The 11,979-nt window shown below is 41.7% G+C and overlaps 1 protein-coding gene across 1 annotated transcript; it reads right to left on the minus strand.

Moving 5' to 3' along the window:
- Nucleotides 1-10,729: 10,729 nt before the first annotated feature.
- On the minus strand, nt 10,730-11,779 carry LOC137348721 (neuropeptides capa receptor-like). The gene has a single exon (XM_068013976.1). It carries the CDS (start codon nt 11,777-11,779, stop codon nt 10,730-10,732), a length of 1,050 nt encoding a protein of 349 aa, XP_067870077.1.
- Nucleotides 11,780-11,979: the final 200 nt, after the last annotated feature.

Raw genomic sequence — 11,979 nt, forward strand, 5'->3', positions numbered from 1 at the left:
GGATGGAGATGTGGCTGTGGAAACGAGTTTTGATAGCCACTTTATCAAACACTAGGAGGGAAATAGAAAGCAATGAAGGTGAACAAGGTAAAAGAGACAAACGAAAATCCCGTCGGAGAGAAGAGCGGTACTTGTTCAAGGGAGGCATTCCTGGAAAGAAGTGGCAGTGAATTAAACACTAAAATAAAAGCAAAATATGCAGATACTGGAAGTATGAAACAAAACCAAAAAAGTGCTGCAAATACTCAGCAGGTCTGGCAGCATCTGTGGAGAAAGAAGCAAAGTTATCATTTCAGGTCTGTGACCTTTCATCAGAACTGGCAAAGGTTAGAAAGAATTAGGTTTTAAACAAGTGATGGGGAGTGGGGTGGGGGAGAGAACAAAGGGGAAGGTGTTTGATAGGGCAGGAGAGATTAAATAACAAAGCTGTCCTAGGACAAAGGCAAAGCGTGTGTTAATGCTTGTGGTGAAAGACAAAGCATTTGTTCAGAGAGACAGTTAATAGCGGAATGATGAGCAGCTCTGACTACATGGAAAACAGGCACATGGTTAAAAATAAAATATTAAAAAAAGGCCTGTCATGCTGGATGGGGAGTCGGATATCCACTTTTGCTGATGTGGTACACTAAGTAGTGTCGTTTGATTCAATACCAAAAGGCACGCCTGGAGTGTAAGAAAAGCATAAAAATGACACTGAAAGATTTCAGCTTGATTACTTCAAGAGAAAGGAAGTTTGCTTTTTTTTTAGTTACAGTAAAAGTAATGGTAAATCGATTGGTGCAGTGAGAACCACTGAAAACGTGTTCGAGTGAAGGCTTAAAAACTAATGCTTCACAGGCTGCAATAGTGCTAACCACGTTTTTTCGTACCAAAAAGGGAACAAATAATATATTTGATCTAGAATTGGCAGCCGGATGCTGTTTCAGAGGGACGTTGTGAAACCATTCACATTACCACCAGTATGGTTCATGAACACATATGCAAACTGAAGAACTGAAGTCTGAGTCGCCATAAAGTTGCTTCCAAGATTTCCATGGTAAATCATGGAGAAAATTGCAGGGCCATGGCCATCAATCTGGGAGAAATTATTGAGTACTGTAAAGGTACAGGGAGACCAGATGAAGGCAGATTCTACGCCATTTCTTTTAAATAGAAGGCAGCAAAAGTGGCTCAGGAAACTGCAGTCCAAGGCATTAGAGGTCCAGCGTGGGTAACGTTATGGAAGTACTTACTAACGATAAGATCATGGAACATGTGAATAGAAATATAACCTTATCGTATTGTCAATAAGTGTTCACAAAATGATGATCTAGTTCACAAAGGAGCTTGATAGGGGTAAGGTGTGGTCCATTGGATTTTCATATATATACTTCCTCTGGAAAGCATAATACTGAAAAGAAATAGAACTGGAAACAGTGCAAAATGTTTTACAAGGGATTCGAAATTAGTTGATCACTGGATCCCAGAGGTTGGTGAGAACGGGATTGCCAGCGACCAGGGAGAGTGGGTCCCACAGAGATCTATATCGGACCTCTTTAGTTTAACATCTTGATAAACGATCAGCAAACAAAGCGAATGATGGTGGCAGACTGTAAAGCTGGAGCGGATAAGCAACAGGAGAACTTAAATACTTGAGAATTGGGTAGACAGACGACAGGTAGCACTCAATGCAGAGAAATGCAAAGTATGTCACATGGCGACCAGAAATCCAGGAAGGCACGAGCACTGAAATGAAGATGAATTAATTTGCATGGCAAATTAAACAGTTAAGGGGCTTCTGATTGACAATCAAGTGAAGCAGTGAGGCGATCGCAACAACGAGTAAAGATAATCAGACGCTTCGATGTATTAAAAGGTCAATATTGAGCCGTGATAGTGAGCAACCCTGCCACCTTGGTGCAACTGCTCTTACATGAATGTGTACAGTTCAGTACACCACAGGATATTACAGTTATTGAACGGACACATATGAGAGCACCCAGAAGGATTGAGGGTCTGAATAGATTGCATACTGAGGAATGATTATGCCGATTAATCATGATCTCATTTGAAAATAGAATGTCAAAAGATAGTATGATTGCTGCATTCAAGCTTCTAACGTATCCAGATAATGTTATTTAACCTTTCCAAAACAGGAGAACCAGAGATCAAGGCCTGCGCTTGAAGGGGGAAAATTAAAAAGCAACCTGTTGAAACAAAAATTTTACTGAGAGATAGATCTATGAAGTTGAATCCCTGCAGTTAATATTAGTTTAGTTTAGTTTAGAGATACAGCACTGAAACAGGCCCTTCGGCCCACCGAGTCTGTGCCGACCATCAACCACCCATTTATACTAATCCTACACTAATCCCGTATTCCTATCACATCCCCACCTATCCCTACATATTTCCCTACCACCTACCTACACGAGGGGCAATTTATGATGGCCAATTAACCTATCAACCTGCAAGTCTTTTGGCTTGATTCTTACAATGCCAACTAGACAGATTTTATTCACTGAATATCATTTTGTAGTACCGTATGCGTGTAATTTGATGCATATCACTGTGGGAAGTGTAGAATGTCTGAGAGGGACAGCCAGATTTGGTCCTATGATTCCTAAAATTCCCAGCACAGGAGTTTTCCTCGCCTCGTACCTGGCTCTGTTGTCGACTAATTTATAGAGATTGAGTCCTGAAATTAGTCAAAACTCCATTATTATTACATTAATTCACTGTCAGGAAAGCAGAAAGAGAATCAGATTGGAGTGCACAGTCGATAGTGAAGATAATATTCTCATTTAATTTATGAAGTGTCGGTCCTTTGATTTGGTTGTTTAATGTTTCTATCCCTTTAGAAAAAGCACTTGTGTGAGATTAATTTTATATTTTATGACACGGATTGGGGAAGGGCATGGTGGTGTTTTCCTAATTGGCATTGAATTAAAGGTGAGCTAGGTGGTCTTTTGTCTTTTTCATCCAGTAAATAGCTGTGGGGCGGTGCCTAGTGATGGGAGAATAATGCGTGGAGACAGTGTAAGTTCCCATTTCAGAATGCATCCAACCCCCAAGATCCAAATCATTCCAAGGAGAATATTGTGGTCCCTTCATGAAAACAGTTCAACTTCATATCAAATTGGAAGCTGCATATGCAAATCTGCTGACGTGACACACATAAGTAGTGTCGCTCAATACCAAAAGACACTCCTCGAGTGTAAAAGGGGCATAAAAACGGCAATTAAAGATTTTGGCTAGATTAGGGTAAGAGAAGAGAAGGTTACTAATTAGTAGTTTTAGTTACAGTAAAAGTAAAGGTAAATCGATTGATAGAGTAGGAGCCACTGAAAATGTGATCGGATGAGGGCTTAAAAACCTATTCTACACAAACTACAATAGTGCTAAATACATGTTTGTCCTACCAAAGTGGGAATAGATAGCATATTTGATCTGGAAATGGGAGCTAGAATCTTTTTCAGAGGGACGTTGTGACAACATGCACAGCACTGTCAGCATGGTTGATACATCAGTTTGAGCCTCCATATAAGTTGTTGCTGCGAATTCTATGGGAAATCAGGGATAAGTTTTCAGGACCATGGTCATAAATCTGGGAGAAATTAATGAATTCTGTTGAGGTATCGGGAGACCAGATAAAGGCACATTCTACACTCATTTATTAAAAAGAAGATAGCAAATCTGGCCTGGGAACTTTTGACCACGGAATTAGAGATCCTTTGTGGATAAGGCTATGGAAACACATAACATCATGGAGCATATGGATAGAAATATAATCTTAAAATATTGTCAATAAGTGTTCATGAATTGGTGGTCTTGTCAATCTAGTTCACCAGTTTTCATTGAACGTTTGTCAAAGGAGCTAGATAGGGGTAAGGCCGTGGATGTGGTGCGTTGGATTTCTGTAGGCCTTTTATACACTTCCTCTGGAAAGAATAATAAGAAAGGAAATATAGCGGGAATCAGTGGAAATGCTTTACGAGGGATTCGTAATTAGTTGTTCGCTAGAACCCAGAGGGTGGTGATACAGGGATTGCCATCGGTCTGGGAGAATGCGTCCCACAGAGATCTGTTTTTGGACCACTTTATTTTAACATCTTTATAAACGATCAGCATCTTGGCGTCAAAGATTAATGGTTACATTTAGAGACGAAACAAATTTTATGAAGGTGGTAGACTGTAAAGCCGCAGTGGGTAAGCTGCAGGGAGATAGAAAGACTTGGGAATTGAGTAGACAGGCGACAGGTACCATTCTGTGTAGAAAAATGCAAAGTACGTCACATGGAGACATGAAATCTGGGAAAAGATTACCACTTAAGTGAAAAAATAAATGATTTACATTGAAAGTGAAAGCGTTCTGGTGTTTCGGATTGAAAATACAGTGAAGCCATCACAAATAATGAGTAATCAGACATTTGGATATATTAACAGGTCAATATTGAGCTAAAATAGTGAGTGATCCTGCCACTTTGGTGTAACTGCTATTGCATTAATGTGCACAGTTCTGGACATCACAGGATATTGCAGCTATTGAGCGGACACAGAAGAGAGTAACCAGAATAATTGAGGCTCTGAATGGATTGGATTGTGAGTAATAATTATACAGATTACGTATGTTCTCATTGTAAAAGAGAATGTCAAAACGTAATATGATTGTTGCTTTTAAACTTGAAAAGGGTCTGGATAATATTATTTAACCTGGCCCTGAACAGAAGAACCAGTGGTCATGGCCTGCACCTGAATGGAGTAAATTAAGAAACAATCTGCTGAAACAATGTTTCACTGCGAGATCAATCTATGAAGCAGACTCCCTACAGTTAATATCTATTCTTGCAATGTCAAGTAGACAGAGTTTATTCACAGAATACAATTTTGTGTCACAGCATGTGAGTAATTTGAGGAATAGCATGTGGTAAGTGCATAATGCTTGAGAGGTCCAGGCAAATTTGGACCTATAGTAAGTAAAGTTCTAAAAGGATTTTCCTCTCTTAATGTCTGGGTCTGTTGTAAACTAATTTATAGTGATTGATTATCGTGATTGGTCATCAGGTCCATTAGTATTAAATTATGCGACTTTTAGAAGAGTAAGGGGGACTTGATTGAAACATATAAGATCCTGAGGGCTCTTGACAGGGTGGATGTGGAAAGGATGTTTCCCATTGTGGGAGAATCTAGAACTAGGGGTCACTGTTTAAAAATAAGGGGTCGCCCACTTAAGACAGATGAGGAGATTTTTTTGTCTCTCAGAGGGTCGTGAGTTTTTGGAATTGTCTTCCTCAAAAGGCGGTGGAAGCAGAGTCTTTGAATATTTTTAAGGCAGAGGTGATAGATTCTTGATAAGCAAGTGAGTGGAAGATTATCGAGGGTAGGTGTAAATGTAGAGTAATCAGTTCAGCCATGAACTTATTGAATGGTGGAGCAGGCTCAAAGGTCGAGTGGCCTAATCCTGCTCCTAATTCGTAAGTTCGTATGTTCATATGACTGTCAGGAGGGCAGAAAGGGAATTATACTGGCGTGCACTGTCGATAGTGAAAATAATACTTCATTTAATTTTCTAATTGTCTTTTCCCTTATTTGGAAGTTTTTTGTTTTTACCCCTTTTAAAGTGTGCACTTATGTATTTATTATGATGACAGTAGTGGGCGGTGGTGTCGTCCTAACTGGGCAAGAGAAGATTAAAAGGTGAACTAGATGATCTTTCTCTTTTTTTCTCCAGCAGGTAGCTGTGGGATGGTTCCTGGTGATGGGAGAACAATGTGTGGGGACAGTACATGTTCCCTTTTCAGAGTATATCCTACCATCACGTTCCAAATTATTCCAAAGAGAGTATTCTGCTCCCTTCATTGAACAGTTCAACTTCATATTGAAGAACAGTTCAGTGGCCGGACTCTCTGCCACATGCATGTAGAAATACACCTTGGGGCTGGTGGGACGGTACAGGGCCTGCGTCAAACAAGCAAGAGTACTGCAAACCAATGAACAGGATACAACATCGAATTATCTGCTGATGCAGAGTCCCTATATATATCTATATCTATATATCTATATATATATATATATATATATATATATATACACACACGCACACACATATATATATATAGAATCACACGGTAGGTAAGTATCTCAAAGCAAGTGACCATATCTAGGTGGGGTGGCTGTGTGTGGCATGAGCAAGAGCAACAATGGAGTCAATATAATGTGCAATTCATGTTGGATTTTAATATTTTCACCATTAAAATAATTTAACAATTAGACTCAGTGGATATTTCGCCCATTCTTTGATTCGTCTTTGAATTTACGCTGGGTTCCTGCATAAATAAAATCATTGATGCAAGATCTCAAAACCTGAAGCAGAAATCCGCTTTGCTCTGGAATAAAAGTTGTTACATTTAAAGCTGATATCGGCAAAAATAACTAATGCTCTTTAATCAGACAGAGAGGACCGTTGAAAAAAATAACAAATATAACAGAATGAAAATACCTGAAATGGTGAAGAGTAAAACAATGGACTGTCTCTGTTTCTCCACCTCTGGGTCACTCTTGTTCTCTCCATTGCTGTGGGCCCGGAGTCTCCTGGTCGCCAGAATGTGTCTGACGGTCAGAGCATCGAGCAGTAAAATCAGAATGAATGGGAGACAAGGGGTTAAAATAGTGAAAATCCACTCATATCAGCCAATGCAGCTGACATATAAAATATTAATTTTATGCTGCAGAACCAGGTTAATTGTTAATTATGTACAAATGTTCACATATAAAATATAAGTAGACATTTTTGAAACCGCTCAGTGTACAGGCCGTTCCGTTCACCAGCGCCACTATTTTCTCAGTGCGATATTTATTTTCAGCTTCTGGCAACAAATGGTATTAATTCATGGAACCACAGAACATTTACGGCACAGAATGGGGCCATTCATCCTATCGTGTCTGCGCTGGCCGAAAAAAAAGTAGCCAACCAATCTAATCCCGCCTTCCAGCACCTAGTCCGCAGCATTGCCAGTTACAGCACTTCAGCTGTATGTGGACTCAAATTGTTCCAAGGTGAAAACGACCGTTAACCAGACAGAACAGCTGAATGTTATACAATTTAGCATAGAATGAAGACTACATACCGGTGTGTTAGAAAGGAAAATGAGTGGGGGGAGAAAAAACAGAAATCCAGCTTCACATCACAGCAGTGCAAATGACCAGCAGATCCGTCACCACGATAGACAGCAAGTAGTAAGTGATACATGTGGAGAGACCACATCTTCCTCGGGACAGGATCACAATCACTGCCCAGTTAACTGAATATATAGAGAGAAAAGGCTGAGCGGAAGAGAAAGTGTATGCCTGCGAGTGAGAGAGAAGAGGAAAGTTACTGGTCCAAACCCAGCAAAACCAGACGTTTTACAGGATTATGTGTGAAATTCACAACTTTGATACGTGATCCTGAGTTGGAAACTACCACTTTTGCGACAGGCTACTGATTTTGTGTTTAAAACAGTCATACAGATTAAAAATAAGACGGACCAATGACATAAGAATGTAACAATATAATAAAGCACAATAGAGAACAAGAAGGCATCGAAAGCACATGGGCATCAAATGAGTGGCACAGTGGCGCAATGGCAGCCTCACAGCTCCAGTGACTCGGGTTCAATTCTGGGTACTGCAATGTGTGGAGTTTGCAAGTTCTCCCTGTGTCTTCGTGGGTTTTCGCTGGGTGCTCCGGTTTCCTCCCACAGCCAAGGTAAGTTGGCCATTATAAATTGCCCCTAGTACAGGTAGGTGGTCGGGGAATATGGGGACAGGTGGGGATATGGTAGGAAAATGGGATTAGTGCAGGATTAATATAAATGGGTGGTTGATGGTCGGCACAGACTCGGTGTGCCGAAGGGCCTGTTTCAGTGCTGTATCTCTAAATAAATAAATAGACAGGCAAATGACATCAGTAATGTACAATCGAAGACAAGAAAAAGGGTAAATAGCACGATAACCTTGGAAACTAAGAAGAAGGAAAAAAACACTTGCATTTGAGATAGACTATACCCCATGAAGGGACAAAAGTGCCTCATTCGCTTAATTTTTCAGTGTTGAAAATATGGAAGTCAACTATCGCAAAAAATTCCAAACAGCAAAGTGCAAAGGGACATCTGACGCTTTCTGAATTGGCAGAGGGAATATTGGCGAGGACATAGTGATAGCCACCAGAAATGGCAGGTAATGAGATCTCATTTGGGGAAAGGCTGCTTCTATAATGTAGCACTTAGTCACTGTGCTTTCAGGAAACGTAATCAGCTTGGTCACATAGTAGGTATTGAACTTTAGAACTTTGGACTCATTAGAGATGACACCAGATCTATGGCCCCACTCTTTTGGGCCTCCTTATCTCGAGAGACAATGGATACACGCCTGGAGGTGGTCAGTGGTTTGTGAAGCAGCGCCTGGAGTGGCTATAAAGGCCAATTCTGGAGTGACAGGCTCTTCCACAGGTGCTGCAGGGAAATTTGTTTGTCGGGGCTGTTGCACAGTTGGCTCTCCACTTGCGCCTCTGTCTTTTTTCCTGCCAACTACTAAGTCTCTTCGACTCGCCACAATTTAGCCCTGTCTTTATGGCTGCCCGCCAGCTCTGGCGAATGCTGGCAACTGACTCCCACGACTTGTGATCAATGTCACAAGATTTCATATCGCGTTTGCAGACGTCTTGAGAGCGGAGACATGGACGGCCGGTGGGTCTGATACCAGTGGCGAGCTCGCTGTACAATGTGTCTTTGGGGATCCTGCCATCTTCCATGCGGCTCACATGGCCAAGCCATCTCAAGCGCCGCTGACTCAGTAGTGTGTATAAGCTGGGGGTGTTGGCCGCTTCAAGGACTTCTGTGTTGGAGAAACAGTCCTGCCACCTGATGCCAAGTATTCTCCGGAGGCAGCGAAGATGGAATGAATTGAGATGTCGCTCTTGGCTGGCATACGTTGTCCAGGCCTCACTGCCATGGAGCAAGGTACTGAGGACACAGGCCTGATACACTCGGACTTTTGTGTTCCGTATCAGTTCGCCATTTTCCCACACTCTCTTGGCCAGTCTGGACATAGCAGTGGAAGCCTTACCCATGCGCTTGTTGATTTCTGCATCTGGAGACAGGTTACTGGTGATAGTTGAGCCTAGGTAGGTGAACTATTTGAACCACTTCCAGAGTGTGGTCGCCAATATTGATGGATGGAGCATTTCTGACGTCCTGCCCCATGATGTTCATTTTCTTGAGGCTGATGGTTCGGCCAAATTCATTGCAGGCAGCCGCAAACCTGTCGATGAGACTCTGCAGGCACTCTGCAGTGTGAGATGTTAAAGCAGCATCGTCAGCAAAGAGGAGTTCCTTGATGAGGACTTTCCGTACTTTGGACTTCGCTCTTAGACGGGCAAGGTTGAACAACCTACCCCCTGATCTTGTGTGGAGGAAAATTCCTTCTTCAGAGGATATGAACGCATGTGAAAGCAGCAGGGAGAAGAAAACCCCAAAAAGTGTTGGTGCGAGAACACAGCCCTGTTTCACACCACTCAGGATAGGAAAGGGCTCTGATGAGGAGCCACAATGTTGAATTGTGCCTTTCATATTGTCATGGAATGAGGTGATGATACGTAGTAGCTTTGGTGGACATCCAATCTTTTCTAGTAGTCTGAAGAGACCACGTCTGCTGACGAGGTCAAAGGCTTTGGTGAGATCAATGAAAGCAACGTAGAGGGGCATCTGTTGTTCACGGCATTTCTCCTGTATCTGACGAAGGGAGAACAGCATGTCAATGGTCGATCTCTCTGCACGAAAGCCACACTGTGCCTCAGGGTAGACACGCTCGGCCAGCTCGGCCCACTCAATGTGGAGAAAAGTATGTAGACGGGAACACTCCAGAACATTGTTAGATGCCAAGAGCAGAAAAAACACTTGGGCAGCAGCGGCCACTGCAGAACAGTCAGCAACAGCTGCTGTGGAAGAGGCATGCCGGGGTGAACCACTGAGAGTGAGAGTCTGAGAGTAGAAGCAGTGCACTCTGTGAGTGTAGGATAAGTGCAGCCAACTCTAATTGAGCAATGTGATCAGCCAGAGGTCGTTGTTCATATTGGTACCAACGACATAGGTTGAAAGAGGGACTTGATAAGTTTCTTATTTTGATTTGGTTGCTTATGGTGTGTATCCCTTTGAAAAAGGGGCACTTTTTTCGAATAATTTTATTTTGTTTGTTGGACAATGAAAAGGCGAACTAGTTTTCGTCTTTTTCCTCCAGCATTTCCTCTGTTTCTATGTTTATGGGCACAAGAGTGCGGATGTGAGGCTGTGCCTATGGATTGGAGACCAATGCATGGGACATTACAGGATTCAATTTCAGTGCTTATCTTACGCGAAGACAAAAATCATTCCCAGCAAGGTTATTGATGTCCCTTTATTGAACAGGTAAACTTGATATCTAACAACAGATCAACGGTCGGAATCTCTGAATGTAGCAATACTCCAGTTCCCTTGGGGCAGTTGGGAATGAACTAAGCTGGTGTTAGCACGGGGAAGGGAACTGATAACTAAACGAGAGCATGTTACACCACTGAATTATACGTTGATGGTGTGTTACTTATGCATTCTTAAATTCGTACAATGGATAACGATGTCAAAGTGAGTGACTTTTCTGGGAGGGGAGGTCGTGTGTGATGCACAAGAACAGCAATGGATGCAATATAACGTGCAATTCATGTTGGATTTTACTTATCCCATCATTTCAACAATTTAACAATTAGATTTAGTGGATATTTCACTCCATTTTTTAACTCCTCTCTGAATTTTCTCTGGGTCCCTGCATAAATAAACGGATTGACACAGGAACTCAAAAGCTCAGACATATATCCAGTTTGGTCCAGAATATAATTTGATTCATCAAAATTGGAACCAGAGAAATAATTAAGTTTCACAATTCGGACATAAAGGAAATTTATAAGACGTAGCAAATATAACATGATGAAACTGCCCGAAATGCAGAAGAGTAAAACGATGGATTTTCTCCGCTTCTCCATCTCTGGGTCACTCTGAGTCTTTCCAATGGTCTGGATTCGGAGTCTCCTGCGAGCTCTATTGGCTGTCAGAATATGTCTGATGGTCAGAGCATTGAGCAGTAAAATCAGAATGAATGGGAGACCAGGGGTTAAAATACGGCAAATCCAGTCATATGCAATCCATGCATTTGATGCATAAAATACTAATTTTATTTCACAGAACCAGGGTATATCGTTAATTATATACAAAGGTTCATATATAAAATAATGGAACGTATATTTTAAACAGCTCATTACAGGCACGATTCCAATAACCCGTCCCGCTGTTTTCTCAGTGCAGTATTTTATTTTCAGCTTCTGGCAACAAATGGCCATAAATCGATCAAAAGTGAAAGCGACTGTTAACCAGGTAGAACAGTCCATGATCGCCAAGCTGAGGGCAATACGGAGACTGCACAGTGGTGTGATGAACAGGATACTGCCTGGGAAATAAATACCAACAATCCGGTTAAATATCACAGCGGTGATGATGATCAGGAGATCCGTCACTGCCAAGGACATTAGGTAGTAAGTGATACATCTGGAGAGACCGCATCTTCCTCGGGACAGGATCACAATCACTGCCAAGTTAGCTGTAATAGAGGAAGTGGGAGTAAGAGAAAGAGGAATAGTGTATGCTTGTGAGCTGGAGAGAACAGGAATGTTACTGGTCCGACTCCCAACAAAATCATCCGTTTTACAGGATTCTGTGTGAAATTTATAGCTTTGACACATGGTCCTGAGTGGAAAACTATTGCTTAACCTCCGTGCACTTGCTTCTGTGTTTAATATAATCGCCCAGATTGAAAATAAGACAGGTCAATAATATCAGAATATAAAATAATACAGTAAAGCATGATGGAGAACAAGATAGCATCGAAAACCTATTGAAACCAAAATGGGAACATCAAAGAGACAAGAAAAATAACATCAGT

This window comes from Heterodontus francisci, chromosome 34 (genome assembly GCF_036365525.1).
Source record: "Heterodontus francisci isolate sHetFra1 chromosome 34, sHetFra1.hap1, whole genome shotgun sequence".
NCBI classification, from domain to species: Eukaryota; Metazoa; Chordata; class Chondrichthyes; order Heterodontiformes; family Heterodontidae; genus Heterodontus; species Heterodontus francisci.

Excerpts from the sequence above, each read along its gene's own strand:
- LOC137348721 (XM_068013976.1), bottom strand. The coding sequence starts at position 11,779 with ATGTGTCAAAGCTATAAATTTCACACAGAATCCTGTAAAACGGATGAT.